General features: G+C 37.9%; 1 protein-coding gene and 1 long non-coding RNA gene across 2 annotated transcripts in view; one reads left to right on the top strand and one right to left on the bottom strand.

The window, feature by feature from the left end:
- Positions 1 to 17,914, top strand: part of LOC140170072 (uncharacterized) — a 176,439-nt gene that overhangs the window by 123,765 nt on the left and 34,760 nt on the right. The window lies entirely within an intron of this gene.
- LOC140170484 (trehalase-like) lies at positions 2,361 to 15,572 on the bottom strand. Its single transcript, XM_072193844.1, has 13 exons — positions 15,436 to 15,572; positions 13,490 to 13,590; positions 11,797 to 11,929; positions 11,029 to 11,116; positions 10,276 to 10,376; positions 9,062 to 9,154; positions 8,417 to 8,662; positions 7,968 to 8,017; positions 5,688 to 5,879; positions 5,095 to 5,324; positions 4,479 to 4,703; positions 3,735 to 3,788; positions 2,361 to 2,507 (listed from the first exon to the last, which is right to left on the bottom strand). Exons 1-13 carry the CDS (start codon positions 15,570 to 15,572, stop codon positions 2,361 to 2,363), a joined length of 1,797 nt encoding a protein of 598 aa, XP_072049945.1.

Raw genomic sequence — 17,914 nt, 5'->3', positions numbered from 1 at the left:
ATCGATCATGCTTTTTATGATGAGCATAATTGCTTACCTTATCGTCATTTTACCGAGAAAATGAACATTGAAATTATAGCGGTTGAAGTTTAAAGTGGTCACATTTTGAACTTTGATCGAAGCTCACAGGAGACTGCGGCAGTTCTCGTTTTTCTACCTTACATTACGTGAACATCGGGTAAATACACAGCACCTTGAGAAGTTTGGGAGCAATCTATTCATATCTTGATGTTTAAATCGGGGGAAAGAACTTGAAAAAATGCACATCTTATCAGCTAAAACGGAGCCATTTGACCGCTAGGTTTTTGTGAAATTAGTGCTTCCGTGGTGCTTCCATGAGATGCGCCGTGCATGCAGATAAGCGTTGCGTATGCGTAGCGTGTCTGTGCGTTAACAAATTGCACGAATAGAGCTATTTAAGAATTCCATAGACATAAGTAGAAGCTCATTATCCTCTTCAACAATAGAACTATTGATTGTTTTAAAAGGTGTTTGACTGGCGCTAGCAAAATGAAATACACGTAGCACCAACTTGAGGTACCTATGAATACGACCTTTATGCACAATTTACACTAACTGCAGAATACAATTTGCCGACTTTACGGCTGGTTTGTGGTGAACGGTCACATATTGTTAGTGCAACATACAATGACAGGACGGAATGAAAGACAATAATGAAGTTGGAAAAGTAAATAATAAAGAAAACATTCTGGGACAGACAGTAAGAAAGTCGAAGGAAAGCCTCGTTGGCACCTCTGTTTTTCTGATAGTGATACATTATTTAATCCGAATATCCATTATTAGAGACATTGTTAATATTACATTTACATCACCTTACACCCAGGTTCTAAATTAAGTACCTGGTCAGTCCACGTCAGATTATAATAATAATAATAATACTTCCACCAGTTCAGAGAAACTGAAAGATTAGATATAACCATATTATTAAAACAAAGAGAGTTAAAAGATGCATTGTTACGCAATGCTTATTAAAGTAGAGATATCATAGTTCGTGCCATTTAATTAAATAAGCTAACCATTCTCCAACCCCGTTGAATAGAAGAACAATATAAACACGTCCAACTGCAATGGGAGGTCCGGGGTTCAACCATCTCTACATTGCTCGGATTGCTCCTTCAAACTCTTATACTTCCATCACATGTTTACTTAACCCATCATGAGGACAAATCGTCGGCTGTATTCCATAGTGGCGTATAGTGATATTTGGTCATTTTTTGAAAATTGGCACATATGTTTTTAATGATGTTCTCTTTCATTTTTCTAAGTCTCATCAGTCATAATTAGCTAATTAATTAGTAATTAATTAATTAAATGTGGCGTATAGTTACAAAGTGACATTTTCGTATTCCATAGTGGCGTATCGACCATACGCCACTTTTTATACACATTTTATAATTATGAAATATCGGCAAAAATGAAAAACATCGTATGTCATAGTGGCGTACGCGTATCGGACCTATACGCCACTATGGAATACGAACGACGAAAAGTAACGCCATAGGGATTACACGGCGACCGAGGTGGCGTACGGTTAACGTAAGGTTAGGGTATTGCGTTTTGTTCGTTTTCCATAGTGACGTATAGTTTTATTGTCAGTTTGCCAGCAATAGTATGTATTTATTTCTTTTGAAAAATATATAACAATAAAATCTATTTAGTTTACTACAGAAATTTCACATCATTTACAAAATATAATGAATGTCTCATTTACACAACTCGATTTTAAATTGGCATTTCTTCAAACCCGATTTTCTCGAAAAGTTGTTTATTCGCGGCGCCCCACTATACGCCACTATGGAATACGGACGAATCAGTCATTATAGACGAATCCAATTTCACGCATTCCTACACCTCAATATATGTGATGGCAGCCATAACTGGGTCTCCCCTTAGGTCTATTCCACCTAAAATGTGAAATGATGTGGCCTTGGCGGGGATATTAAACTGCATTCCATCACCCGTGTTACACTTAGACAAACGAATGATGAAAGTTTACAACACAATACAATTCAACATCAATTTTTAATTGGGCAGTAACAACACCAGTTTTGTGCAGACAGGACCCAGTAATGGCCGCCTAAATGTTGACCATCACTTGGCTCGTTGGATTCGTCTATAAGAGGACTAGCCTGATTTGATTTCATGTATTCATACGTATTCTTCCTTGGGAATCAGTGGCGTAGCGTCATATGGGCTGGGGGTTGGGTACACATGTGAATCGATGTGAAAATTGAGAAACCACCATAGAAAAATTGCCGAAAAACGGCTTGTGAATCCAATCAGACCGGTTCCCCCCCCTTTCAATCATGGTCGGTGCCCCCCCCCGACATAAAACCAGTTTACCATAAAATTCCGTACAGAATAAGCAGATAAATCATTAATGTCTTTGCATCAAAGAATCGGACCCTGTTAGCAGCCGACGTTAATCTGTCGCCATATTTCTCAAGAAGAGTTAACATAACTCCATTGGTCCAGCCGAATCCAGCCTAAAAAGAAGACCAAAAAAGAAACGTGTTGCCTTTGTTTTTTTTTTCAATACATATTTAAATCATTATGTTGAGGTCTGTAAAATGCTAGCATCAATTTTGAGACAATTCTGGATGTAATCGGCTAGGAAAATATAAATAAAACAAAAATCATCGTCCTATCACAAAACGACAGTCATTTTTTTCTGTGTGTCTTCTATTACTCACACTGACACTGACACTCGCATTTGATTTTCACATATGACATTGTGCCCGGGCATTGTCCATGGACAATCATTTTCAAGTCCTTCAATTGGTGTTATTATTTGGTGCGCTCATAGGCATTAACAGCTGAAATTCCTTCGTCCAGGCACAAACGCACAAGTTACCTGAAGAAGTTGGTCGGGGCATCAGGACAGGCAAATGTAGCAAACAATCGGGCTTATTGTCCTAATTGGAACCGACTGCAACGAGGTCGTTTATCATAGCTCATATGCCCCGCCTTTTCTACATGAGCTACGGGGAGAGCGAATTGTATTTCTTTATTTTTTAATGTTTGGTCCTGCGGAGATTGAAACCCGAGATCTTTCACACCAATGGCAAAGACCTTAACCAGTGTGCCACACGCTGCAACACTGTCGCTGTTCACGTGGCGTCTCTAGTATTTCATATTTCCTTTTTGTCTGTTCATACAAGTCTTAGATGACAGATAACAATGGGTGTTTTCAAGTTTCTGGTTTTAGTTTTAGTTTTAGTAACATGGTTTGATATCGTCGTAGCTTAGGCTCGGAATTTGTTATCGATACACTTCGCCGCCATCCTTTGTTTTTCGCGGGGAGCATTAGTCACGGTGCATTAACCGCGTGACGCAGCTCGTACAAAACTGCCAATTTCAACGCCTACAGTGCGTTACACGGAAGTTCAGTCAAAGATGCAAGTTGCAATCTCTTTTTATACGGCCGATCTCACACCCATTTTAACAGACAAGATGCGCGCGTATGAATTGCGCCTATGCACGAAGTCAAAATTTCACAACTCGCTGTTGCTTTTAATATTATAATAATTTCCTACAAACAAATAGATCATTTTATTAATATAATATTGACCTTCCTTCAATATCCTGTACCGAACTACTCGCTCCGTCAAAGGAGTATGATTTTCGTTAGACGGGCGTACGGGCACGGAGTTTAGGAATTACAACCTATATTTAAACGATATGATTATGAATACATTTTCACATAGGCCTACCTGAACTTCAGCTTCTCCGCCGTGACCTGGAACACCCTGTTTCTCGACATTATACTTGGAAATATGAATAAAAGAAGAAGCAAAAGAAATATTAATAAAAATTGAAATATTAATATAAATATAAACTTAATAAGTAATTAATATAGTAATTAATAATATTATGGTGAGTGCTTGTGTGTTTGAAGAGCAGAGATCCACAATAGCTTAATCTTGGAGCACATTATTTTATTTCATGGGTTATTTGGGAGGAATATGTGACCCATCACATCGAAACAGACAACCTCGGGGCAGAAATGAAAATGGAGATTTAAAGACTTGGATAAACTGCTGCTTTTTAGCTTAAAAATGACACCTTACTTGTTGAAATCAGACACAGTAAAAATGTTTTATATGGCAAAACAAGCTCAGAATTCTTTATATTTTCTTTATATTTTGCCATCTTCTTTCATTGTTATCTACCAATGAAGCTAGCCGCGAAGTGGTCTGTTTGGATGTGATGGGTCACATATTAAATAATCAATTAATTACATTATTCCTTAGACTACCAACATTTGCCCTATTGTGCAAGCTTTGAATGATAACACTCTATTAAAGAAAGATCCAATGTATATTGAAATTATGATAACAGTTTGTTATTTGTGACGAGTTATTTGCCTAGGCATGCATCTCGAATCGAAAAAAATGGATATAACGCTTTTTTTTTTGGATCTGAACCCGTCAATCTACATTGCACATTTCGCTTACCTTTTCATACATAACATTTTTTTCTAGATATCCCCTCCAATTCGTAGTTGTCCAATTCTGTGCCAGTTTAAAGGCATATTCCCGCGCTTCTTCCACACTGCTGGACTCCAGAGCTTGTATGACCATTTCTTGAATTGGTGGCCAGGCATTGGGGTAGTCCCACTGTTGGCCAGTGTTAATTAAGGAAGAAGGGATACCTCCTGGATAGTCCAGAACACCCAAATCCTAAAACAAAATATATGAAGGTTTTATTTATACTCTCAGCATACTTTTACTTTAACATGTACAGGAAAATGTAAAAGCCAAGTTGAAGTCATAGTACGAGTATTTCGCTGTTATTTATATTGACTCAAAATTTAATCAAAAGTTGATCTCATGCAACATTTTGCAAGTCACATTCATGCTGTTATTCCTCGATGGTGATACTTGCTCGTGTGCGTCTACATGGCGGTGCACGGAGGGAAATATCTTCGAATACACGATAATTGCGTTCTTGGGATAGTTAAAACTGGGTAGCATTTTTTACAACAACCATAGAAGTGTACAGAATATGTACGAATGACATCGATATTAATCTTCATCGCCGTAAGTTTAGAAAGTAAAGAAAATTATATACCTTCATATAATTTAACACCTTTTCTTCAATCTGTCTATCACCGTCTCCTTCTGCATAGCAATTAGCCCATAAAGGCATGACATTAGACGGATAAAATTCGTTTCGATTCCGAGCCAATTCCAAATCATAATCCAACCAAGCCCCCGTATCTTCGGCCCAGAGTACTTCTTGAATTGCTTGGCGACGCCTAATATGAGCTTGTGTGTACTCGTCAGCTTTAGCCTGCTGACCTGGTTAGAGGAATGCAAACGGATAGTTTATATCATTGTGTTTAATATCCGCATATTTTTGCCTGATATAATACATCTTGGGGAATCCCCTGATTTTCCTTTCAGAATGTTCTTTATATTGCATCGCGTATGGAAAATCCCTGTTGCTATATTAAGGTGACTGTGACAGAAGGCGTTTTAAAAGCTAGGATTTTCCAGATTGACAAGTTTTGTATATATGACCAAAGCAAGATATCTTCAGGGCAGATTTCCATAAATATGATGAAGTGAGCTGTGAGGCTACGAATTTATAGTGTAGCAACGTGTTCACAAAGTTTAACACTTGGAATAAGTCAGATTATGACCTGTAACAAATTTACTTACCATCTATTGCAAACATATCGGCTAATATTTTTTCATTCATGCAAAGTATACTGTTGAGTTCTACAGGAACTATTTGTTTTGTGCGGATTGATTTCAGATCGGTTGGTTTATCTTCATCAAACCATCTACTACCATAACCCCAACCAGTCTCCACGCCGGATGCTAAATCAGAACAAATCCTAGCCGACTCCTCTATAGAAAACAAAGTTTCAGATTAGTTTAACATATGGGTATTCAAGATGAAAACCATACACCCCTATGGAAGACATCGGGGTTTTTTCTGTTTTGTTTTTTGTGAATATTTTACTTTAATTGAGCATTTTTCAACCATTTTTGTGCAAATCTCTCAAAGTTGGTCAAAATTCAAAATTCCAATATGTTATCTAGTAGTAGGTTTATATCTAGTTTGTAAAAATTACTATTACTAATAATGATATAAATAAATACTCAAGACGTAGTCCGAAAAAAATGGGCCAAAAATGAGCATCTTTGCCCAGATTTGATCTCATTGATGAATTTGTTGTGGCGACATATTATTTTATTATCCCGTGCCCTTCTATTTTCATTTATTTATTTAATCAAAATTATGGTGTCATTCACCCCGAGTGAGAAATCTCTCTCTCGTATCATTTCGATTAGACTATCGTAAAACGTCACAATGGTCTTTTGTAAACGGAGGTCTTGTGGACGACGCAAACTGAGAATGAGTTGTAGCTTGTAGCAGTCACTCAGAGAGATAACAACTCTCTATAAAATATCCGTGTGCGTCAAGACTTGGACGCAACTTCTTAGTTTAGAGCGAGAACAATTCTCGCTAATTATTACTTTGATAATGGAGTTTGTTCTACTCCCAGTTCACTTGTTAGTTTTAATATAAAGTTTCATGCGGAATGAAGAAGATGTAGTAAGGTAATAAATAACTTAAATATCAGTAAATTATGATATAAAATTGGATGGTTTGAACCCAATGCATAAATTTATTGGTCGAGCTTTGAGTTTTTAACTGTTGGACGAGACGAAATCGAGTCCAATATTTTTAAACTCAAAGCGAGCCCAATAAATTTTGTATTGGGTGAAAAAAAACATCCAATTTTATCATTATTATTTTTTCAGAATCTTTATTTGGTCAAAAACATGACTTTTGGTAAAAAACATGACTTTTGGTCAAAAATGTGATTTTTTTGTCAAAAATGTGATTTTTGATCAAAAATGTGATTTTTGGTCAAAAATGAGTTAGTCAAAAATGAGTTTTGGTCAAAAAATTGTAGAAACCAATTTTTTGGGGAAAAGTGAGCCTATCCAACAGAGTCCATGTTTTGAGTCCAAGTGTTGATTATATTGGACTCTTCAACTCTGTACAAAGTATAGGAAGGAAGATTCTGAGAACATAATAATGGTTTATATTGTCTTGTTGTTGGTGTGATAATATTCGTGCTTGGCTGAGTCTGAAAGCCTAAATAAGACCCTGGTCGAACCTCTAGTTCTATGGAGAGCTTTTTATTAGCGCTCATACAATGCCAAATCTACGATAAACACCCGATGAACAGAACTACCAATCTGAGGGACTAGCCGAGACGAGTGAACCAAGCCGTGTGATTTATCCTGGTACCTACCTCGCCGCCTAAAATATTTAGCGAGTCCTAAACCCAAAGCTCTTTATTAGAAATTCATCAAGTCTTTGCCATTCTAAATACGTATATTTTCATATAAGCCACTTTAGACCAAACGATTTAGCAGTTTCCAGACCCAAAAATTTCCATAATTTCAGGGTTAAGACCACCCTTAATCTTTCACACAGGGAGTGTGAATTTCAAGGTTACCTGAATGGGTGACTCCTTTTGAAATTTACCCTCCCTGTGTGGAAGATATAAATAGATAAATATCATGTATTTCCTGTGAGTGCTTGGAAATAACCCCAACTGAAATAAATAACTCAATTCATGAAATCTGATATAAACATGTTATGTTATCAGCTTTAACTAATTTTTCCCTCGAGATGGCCTAGAAATAACCTCCCTGGACCAGGAACTGAACCCCGGACCTCCGTATATTAAGCTATTGATGCTAACGACATAATGTAACATAATATACCTTGGTTCAACTTCCCTCACTTGTCCGCAAAAGTTGCACACTTATGATGGAAAACTAAACATTAATTTCCCGATTAATTCTAGCGAAATAAACATTACAAAGGAGCTACTTTATTGTACTGGGCAAGGGGGGGGGTTCCCAGGTAAAATTGTTAAAGGTAACACCAGGTCTCTTAAGCTATCCCCTTACCTTTGTCACTGCTGGCGCAAGTAACAATGTCTTCTCGGTATGATTCGGGTCTATTTAAAATAAGAATATTGTAAATACGAAAAGAGTAAATACAAATTAATATTAGAGATATCTCAGAAATTGTAAAACTTGCTCTTATAAGTTATTTTGACGTCATGATTTGCCATCAAATGTATCCCTTTTTCATGCAAAATCGAGGACAAAATTAGAGTACATTGCTTATTGGTGATTTTCATGGTGATATTAAATGATTTGATTTCATGTTTCTTGGTTCATTTTGAAGAGTACCTAATAAACCAATACACAAAATACACATTTGGCACACAGAGTACTGGTATCTACTTTTTCGTGACATTTAGCAAGTTTGATATTACATTTGCATCAAATGGATAGTTTGGATTGGGAAAGATATGTTGGATCGAAGAGTTAAAGTGAAAAACGACTTTTACCTTGGTTTCCCCATAAACACATCATAACGATTCAGCAGATGAGTCTCGTCGCTCCCCGGCTTCTGTACATGTACCGATCTGTTTGACATCCAAAACGAATACTCATTTTCCAGAGTTGGTAGAAGAGACTTTACGAAGTCAAAGTCACCGGTTGTTTTATAGTATTCGTACACGGATGGTATGAAAAATGGAGGTTGGCTTCGGTTTGCTTGGTATATTCGGTTAGCATTTGGTACAAACCCTAGTCTGGAAAAGTGCACACAATGTTTGAGTATACGAATAGGAATAAACGGGGAGGGTACAAGGCCCTCTCATCCCCTAAAAATTGATCCCCATTTTCTACTCGCTCTCACCCACTGAACACTGTTTTCTTTGGTTTTACTTTCACCAAACAATCCCGCCCCTTTTCAAGTGCTTATTGAAAATTTTTGTACCAAAAATGTCAACTTTTATATTTTAACCCAAACGTTTTCAGGGACCATTTGAAATTCATACTCTCTGTGTGGAAGTTTAATGTCATGTCTTTCACAAGATGTGTATGTTGATTTCAACTGGAATAGCTCATATATTGATATGAAAAATGTTTATAGGCTTATTATTAAAATAATCAAGAAACCGATAAATGATGATAGAAGATAGACTTACTTGTCGACCAAGTCTGCAAAGTTTAATAGCATTCCCTTCACTGTCTCAGTCATACTTGATATTAGTAGGCCTTTAATCACCCAATATGAATCCCTACCAAATAAGATAATTAAAATCAAATATGTAATTCAATGCAACACATAGCAATAGTACTTTTATTGTATTTTTAGTCCTTAAAAATACTTCTTATCTTATGCATTTACACTTCATGAAAAATAATACCATGTCAGCTGCAGAGGCAAACAACAATTTAAGGAGCGTGTCTCTACTTATTGCCTGCTAAGACAAGAGTTTGAGCTATTCGTTTCTCCAACAGTATGCTTCGACTATATTTATAAATACGTTTTTATAAATACGCACGTGATCACCTCCGCGCTGCCATAACAGCTTGTAAACAGTAAGTCTCGAAGTGACCTTCTACATAGCCGATGGTCTTCATATACATTTGAATGCAAAGGCATAGCACCATGAGGCTACTGTGCAGCAACATTGTCTATTTTGTTCAACTTTGTGATTGTGTTGTTAACGTTTCCGTCGTTGAATATTTTTCCCGTCGTAAAATACTTTCAAAATGTTGGAATACTTTCGAAATTCGGAATTCCCCCATGTGTAATAATTTTGCTATTCACTGATATTTGATGATATTTATCTACAGAGGTCCTACCCGTATCTGCAGTATAGTGGTCAATGCATGATGATTTGGTCACACGTGCTGGTCTTAGTATGTCGTGCCCATGGGTCACGTGCGTATTTATAAAAACGTATTTTATAAATATAGTCGAAGTATACTGTCTAAGGCTTGGGTTTGGGTTTTGAAAGTTTTATAAAAACAAGCCTGACTTGACAACCAAAATTAATGTAAACTAAAAAGCTTAGAGTAGACATCACTCAACTCGAACAACCAACCAACCAACCGCACACTTTAGTACACAGGCCAACAAAAACAACACCCCCACTTAAAAACACCCCACCCCTACATGTCTGCGCACAACCCTACCCCCATCAACTCAACCCCACCTAAATAATATAAAGCACAAGTCACAAACGATTAAAACGTACAAAAACAAATATTCGTGTGCTCGATACAAAGTATAATCGAGAATTCGAGTAAAAGCATTGTATAATGTACGCACAACAGAGAAAGGAAGAAAGGAACTTTATTGGAAATGAAAATAAAAGAAGACAAAATTAAAAATTCTTAAAATTATTCTCACCAGTAGTATAATTCTCGAAATCGTCCCCCAGGAACGACAAAGGGTTGCTCCACGTAGATAAGTGTGTATCGATCTTGATTGTCTAATACGTCACTATTGACCTGATATTGATAAGGTTATAAAAGAACAACAAGAAAGGGTGTGATCTTTAACCGTGGTGGAAAACTGCGCTCAAAGCCGGTGAAAAAATATTTTATTGTTAAATTGGGGCACAATAATAGTAGCCTACAAGAAGACGTACATTACGAATTATTACAACATTTCTTTTTTTGCTTTTTCTTTCAATTTCTTTCTTCTTTTTTTTATACTTTTCATCGCATAATTTTACCACCACCCAGATTGTAACCCACGAGCGGGCCCACTGAACGGCCCTGTTAACCCTAACGCTCCTGAATACTACAAAATACTACTTGATATATGCGCTGTTCGTGCATGCATCCCACGTGGTGTGATGACACAATCGCCCTAAGTGATATATAGGCACGGTTTCGCTGGCCATATATGCGCTGTTCGTGCATGCATCCCACGTGGTGTGATGACGCAATCGCCCTAAGTGATATATAGGCACGGTTTCGCTGGCCAGCGAAACCCAAGACCCGTGGCCAAGTGTCGCCGACCGAGTGCTTGGCATGCGAGGGGTCTCGGGTTCGAATCCCACCCAGAGCAAACAACTTCTTTCCTTCTTTTCTCTCTTTATTCTTTCCTTCTTTCCCTTCCGTCACCAAAAAGCCCCTAAGCGGTTAGGGTTAATACCTTTTTTCCTAGTTCCTTCCATAACGCATGCAATTCATCTGCCCAATCACGTAATGATGCATCATCTATTTTGTTAAGAAAAGCTGGGCTGGCGATAAAGATGATAGAATTCGATTTACTGGTCAGTTGTCTGATCAAGTGTATATTGCAGTTGCAAAAAGTAAGTTCCTGTATCAGATTTAGTTCAAAAACTCCACTTACAACTGCTGGATGACTAAGAACATTCACTCATATATTATATGTATAATCAATGTGAATATGTAATGTGAACATAATATGCTGACCTGTACCTTTCAAGCAGAATCAATAAAAGTTCCATGTTGATAGGATTCAAAAGGGTGCACCGCTCACTCCGAAACGCCGCTAGTCCGACACGCGTTACTAGTCCGACTATAGTCGCTATAGTCCCACTACACATATCCACTATCGGAGTGACCCATTCAGGTAACCCCTTATGAAATTCACACTTCCATAGGGGTTTATATCTCAACTAGAGTCAGCCCATGTACAATAATTTACCCTTTTTGCCAATACTGGCAAAAATGGAATAGTCCACGGGAATATTTGGGATATTCCTTCCTTTGAAGCTTATCCATAGATAGTCGATATACACTTCTAGAATGTTGTGGTGAGCATCAGTATCTTATTGGCATCGAGGGAGAGTAATAACATGTTCGCATTATCTCGCTTGCTCGATTGAAGAATTACGCTGTAACAATTGAAGGAAAACAAATAAGCAAACGAAACGCACATTTTAACTACACTTACTCTTCTTCCCAATCTGTAGGGATCCATTCCGTGAATTCCAGATTTGGACCATCAAAATATGTCTCAACAAACATCCGCATTAGTTCTGGATCAGTGGGATCATCTAAATCATCAAAAGCAGCTAGAATTTCATCTGAAGAATGTGATTAAAATATATTTAATTATTTGTATAAAATCGTCATCATAATACTAGTATACACCGATATACAAGCTCGACATTTGAATTGGGGTTTGTGTTTAATGGCTTCATTGTCCTTAGAGACTTTGCGCGGTATATGTTATGTATATAACCGCCTATCAAAAAGTAATAACCCCCTTTTTACGATATATAACTAAAACATCTATGCATCAAATTTAAAAACTGAAATATCAAAATCAAACTTCTGCAAATTTTGACACCTCGTTTGTCTAGATAGCCTAAAAAAGTGTGTAGCCATGGTGACTCCTTGAATAAACAAGATGCATTTTCTAAAGTTGCACTAAAAAGCTACTGAAGTCATTTACATTTTATACATCATGACATGACTGGTCAAGGGGTTACGGTTCGTTATCTCTAAGGACCGCTATCTCTAAGGTTCGCTATCCCTAAGGTTCGTTATCACTAATTATTAAAAAGGTCCACTATACCTAAGGTTCGTTATCACTAATTTTGAAAAGGTTCGGTATTCCTAAGGTTCGATATCACTAATTTTAAGTAAGGTTCGCTATCTCTAATTTTAAATAAGGTTCGCTATCTCTAATTTTAAATAAGGTATAGATAGCGGACCTTATTTGAAATTAGAGATACCGGACCTTACTTAAAATTAGAGATAGCGGACCTTTTCTAAAATTAGAGATAGCGGACCTTTTTTTAAATTAGAGATAGCGGACCTTATTTAAAATTAGAGATAGTGGACCTTATTTAAGATTAGTGATAACGAACCTTAGGTATAGCGAACCCCAATCGAAATTAGTGATAGCGAACCTTAGAGATAGCGAACCTTAATGATAGCGAACCTTAATTAATTAGGGATAGCGAACCCTAAACAAAATTAGTGATAGCGAACCTTAGGTATAGCGGACCTGTATTGCAATTAGTGATAACGAACCTTAGAGATAGCGAACCTTCAATAAATTAGTGATAGCGGACCTTATTCAAAATTAGTGATAGCGAACCTTATTTTAAATTAGTGATAGCGAACCTTATTTTCAATTAGTGATATCGAACCTTAGAACTAGCGAACCTTATTCTAAATTAGTGATATCGAACCTTAGAAGTAGCGGACCTTTTTTTAGGTATAGCGAACCCTTTTCTCTATTAGATATAGCGGGATTCTGATCTCCATAATCTTTACACGTTAGTGATAGCGAACCTTAGAGATAGCGAACCTTAGAGATAGCGGTCCTTAGAGATAACGGGATGTCACCGGTATGACCCACGGTGACCAGTGACGACCAGGCACTCGGCAACATTTTTAATGGGTTTAGGTGAACTTTTCATTCAATGGGCCACCGTGATGGCAACAAATTTTGAGCAAATAAGACAAATGAGGCATCAAAATTTGCAAAACAAAACTGGGTTTCCTTTGGCTATATCAGTTTTCAATTTTGATAGATGTTTAGTTAACAGTATATCAATACAGTATCACGTATGAACTTTAAACACATTTGTGTTAAGTTTGATAATAATTATATTGGTGTTGTGGCATCTTACCTGGTGGGTACTTGAGGTGCAAATCAACAAACGTCTTAGAATCATTGTATATGTATGCATTCTGCGCCGCTTCCAGCAGGGGTCCATCACAAAAGATTTCACTGAAAATTAGAGTTAGATATTCTGGTAATATTTTTAAAATGATTTGCAAAATGTATCAGTAATTTAACTGTGGACGCACACCCGATTTGAGTCTATAAATATATTTATTTATATAAAGTAAGAGGCATCACTTCACGCCCAGCAGTATCATAAGTAATGTCTTCTATTGTTAAAACCTATAGCTTAACTGCTAAATTTCCCGGTCTACCCGTATGAAATTCGAAGGAGCTGTGATGGTTATTCTATGATGTAGGATGGTTGTGGTTCTTATGTATCTAAAGGCTTGCAAGAGCATAGAGTGTTAGTTATATGCACAACTTGTATCTTCATCTATCCAGAACAAAAAGTATAGAAATCATTGGCAATTATAGCACAGTGTTACCAACACTGCGGCTAAAGCACCAACTCGTGGCAGTTCAGTGCATAATATAAGATCGTTTGCCACGGCTTCATAGACTCTTCATATGAATATTTAACTATAGACCCCGGTTTTGGATATTGTTTGAAAGTATATTTTCTTTACGAGTTGACGGAGCAACATACATCAATAAGTATTGGATGGGTTATCAATGAAGTGTCTCTCCGTTTGGATAAACGTAGTTGACGTAGGACATTTGGCTCAATTGTTGATTTGCCACGCCTTTATGCTTCTTTCACTGCTTGTAAGGTATCGGCAACACTAACTGAGCTGATGGTTCAAATGAGGTTTTCTTGCGGGATCAAATAGATGTGTGGTAAGAGGGTTTTCTTGCGGGGTCAAATAGATGTGTGGTAAGAGTAAGGAGTTAACCAATGTAAAAACTTTTACTTTATCTCGCAAAATTCAAACAAATCAAAGAAAAAGTAGGATTATCGGACAATCCTATTTTAACATTTAACCTTGATAGCGCCCTCTTTTGGTATAATTCAAATCATTTACGCTTCAGACTATTTCAGAGCGAAATTATATTACCCCGACGTCTTTATAGCTGAAACGTAAGGAGGTAGTGGCTCGTTTAACCACATGGCCAATATATGTTTCCAGAATGACACCTGTTACCAACATTCAACATGTGATTACCAGCTCCCTCAGGTATGTCAGCAAAGGTCACTTTCTGGAAAGCTGGACTGCTGAATCTCCATCTAGCAGTGATTTAGGTCGTATATATTGCCTTAGGCCTGGGTGCTTAATCTCGCCGATTAACTCTGCGGCGTGCCCGGAACCCAATCCGCAGACCCACGCCGATGCGCCTATGCTGAGAAATAAAATACTGTTGCGATATGCACTAACAAAATGTGTGTCTGCCCGATGAAAAGCCATGTTCAGTCACCCGTTCATCGGCTTGATCGGACCAACTCTTACATTTCTCGCAACCGGTTTATAACACTTGACAACAATACCCTTACAAATTAGTGTCCTTGAGTGCGTTGATTCTTTGCCGGATTATATCGACTGATCCGCAAATACTCACGGTGAGTAAACTCAAGTAAGTACTACAATAAACATTAATATAAAGGTTTTAAGCAATGAATGGCAAACCGCAGAGCAAGAAGATGGCAAGATGTCGCGAACTCGATGCCCATAATTGCTCGCGAATTTGCAACCAGGGATATGGCCACTATATTAATTCATCGGCGTGCTGCGGCTTGAAACTGCAAGCCGCAGGAGAGCCATCGAAATGCTGCGAGACGACGCAGAGGTAATCGGCGAGATTAAGCACCGGGGCCTTATGGGTAATGCGAAATAGGTTAACTTGTCTTTAAGGACAGGGGCAAAAATTACTATAAAAGCTGCCAATAAGAGATTGTTATGGCCGAAACCTTAAGGGAACCTGTAGCTAATAAAGAGCTTATGAATACTTTACCTGTCACATGGTAGTGCATCGACCAGCTTCTGTCCCGTCACACTCACACTAACAGTTAGAATTACTAACACACCCAGAGTTATCCCCACAGTGGTATGATATATCGGTAAATGTGGAGTGGACACAATGTTCCTCATATTTAATTTGCTAAGTATAAAGGCACAGCATGCAATTAAATTATTCAGTTAATATTTCAATTATTTTACCACACGACAGAAGCGCGACTTAGTAACAGTTACAACAACTGTTCTGATTTGTAAGGCTCAAGACTGTGTAATAATAATTCCAAAGGTCACATGCAAAACCTAGTGTGTTAAACGTGAGCCCCCGTGTACAAATTTATTATTCTTTGCATTTCGTCTTTATCTAATAGATAACGCAATGTATTGTAATTTGATGCCATAAAACATACGCTCCCCTACTAGTGACATACTGGACTTTTTGTCAGGGGTGCTGGCGGCAAAGAAAAATACGTGCATTATTTTGGTTCAATTTTACCGGCATATCTGGACGCTCAGTGCGCGAAAATTTTCAGTTTCATACAATTTGAGGTGAACGAATACACAATATGTTCAGCGGAAGACAACAAGCAAATTTTACATTAGTTAATATACCCAAATAAAGGAGTTAACCGTATAATGTACGTTTATCTATTTAATATTTAGCCTAATCAACGGGAGTTTTTTAACCACTATCTTAATAGGTATCTTTTAATACACGTTTTAACAGTGTATATACTGTTGAAGCAATATAAACACGTAGTATAATTTATACTCTATTTAGGGGCTGTGCAATAATTATGAGCTCCACCCGGGGGTAAAATTTCAAACGGCTCGCCAGAAATCGCTTGCCCCCCCTCTCGGCCTGCCAAAATTGCCTGCCCCCCCCTCTCGGCCTGGCAAATATTGCTTGCCCCCCCCCCTCTCGGCCCGCCAAAAATTCTTTGCCCCCCCCATTGCGCATGCCAAATTGTTGTATTTGCATATTTAAGCGTTTCCGTACTGTTTTCCTAAGCCTTTTTAGAGCGTTTTATTTAAAAGGCGCCCGATGAATGTGTGCCAAAATCGCTTGCCCCCGGCTGGTTTGCCAAAAAGTGCTTGCCCCTCCCCTCCCCCCCTTTGGTTCGCCAAATAATTCCCCCCCCCCCCATTTTACCCTCCCACAGGGCTCTTAGTGGGTCACATTTTGAGGAGGATCATGGAAGGCTTCAAGGATTACCAACTTCCCTTGACCAGACAGTCACTTTTGTGGACTTCAAAAAAGCCTTCGACTCCATCATCATGACAGGTCCGTCATGTTTTCAGTGCTGCGGCATTATGGAATACCAAAGTAAATGCCATCCAGGTGCTTTACAAGAACTCCAATAGTGCCGTTATTATGGAAGTATTTCAGAGCCTTTCCAAGTAACACCTGGGGTGTTTCAGGGTGATGTGTTAGGACCATTCCTGTTCATTATCCTGGTAGATTACCTTCTGAAGAAATCAACTTCTGGAATTGGCGCTGGAATTGTTACCTACGCACGTCGGTCAAGCAGGTATTCTGCTTGGATGCTGAATGACCTGGATTTTGCTGATGATATTGCCCGTTGGAATCTTCCACAGCCCGGGCCCAGTCGCAGCTTACTATGACTACAACTGCAGCAGCAGATCTAGGCCTTGTCATCAGCGCACCTAAGACAGAATATAACTATGACTGCAAACTGTAACGCCCAAGCAGCAAGTTTTAAAGTTTGTATGTTAATTTATAGTTTTTATTGTAATGAGCGCGATAATCTTCGTCGCTAATTCGTCACTGCTCTGGCAAAACCTCGCAATTTCAATAGCTGCTATTATGGAAGACAAAGATAAAAAGACTAGTTTGCGTCTGACGTCATCTGTCAATCAAACTCGAGCACGGTTTGTTTACAAATGTCGTGATGATATGAGTTGCTGAACGCGGCGGTAAAAGCGGGCACCTTATTGTTAATTTTGCACCTTCAAACATACAAAGCGTCTCAAAACATGCTCAAAAGTGCGAAGGCACCATGTCAACAATGCCTAGAAAAGTTGCTTTTTGCCTTGTAAAAGTACGTAATAAGATGGGTTCTATCAAGGAGATGGCTTGATATAAAGGGTGTCATTTCCTCCCATGTGCATGATTTTTACTCGGTAGGGGAAATTCCCAAAACTTTCGTTAATAGATTATTGGCCTTAACTCAAGAACCGTAAAATGATCTATGGAAATGATATATACAATTAGCGGCTTCATTAATCATTTCATATAATATCAATGTATTCAGGGAAGGGGTGTGAACGTTTGGACAGTATTTATTGTGGGAAATTAGAGCACATCAGACATATCGAATTGCATTCTGAATACGAAGAATGTCCTTCTGATATCAAATATTTGAAATTCGCTATGTAATACAGATTTTATGGCAAATCATTACAAATTGATATTTTTGATATTTAACAGTACTCGAAGTAAACTTTATAAATCT

Source organism: Amphiura filiformis, chromosome 14, assembly GCF_039555335.1.
Source record: "Amphiura filiformis chromosome 14, Afil_fr2py, whole genome shotgun sequence".
Classification (NCBI taxonomy): Eukaryota; Metazoa; Echinodermata; class Ophiuroidea; order Amphilepidida; family Amphiuridae; genus Amphiura; species Amphiura filiformis.
The sequence above is the reverse complement of the archived record's forward strand: the minus strand, read 5'-3'. Positions and strand labels throughout refer to the sequence as shown.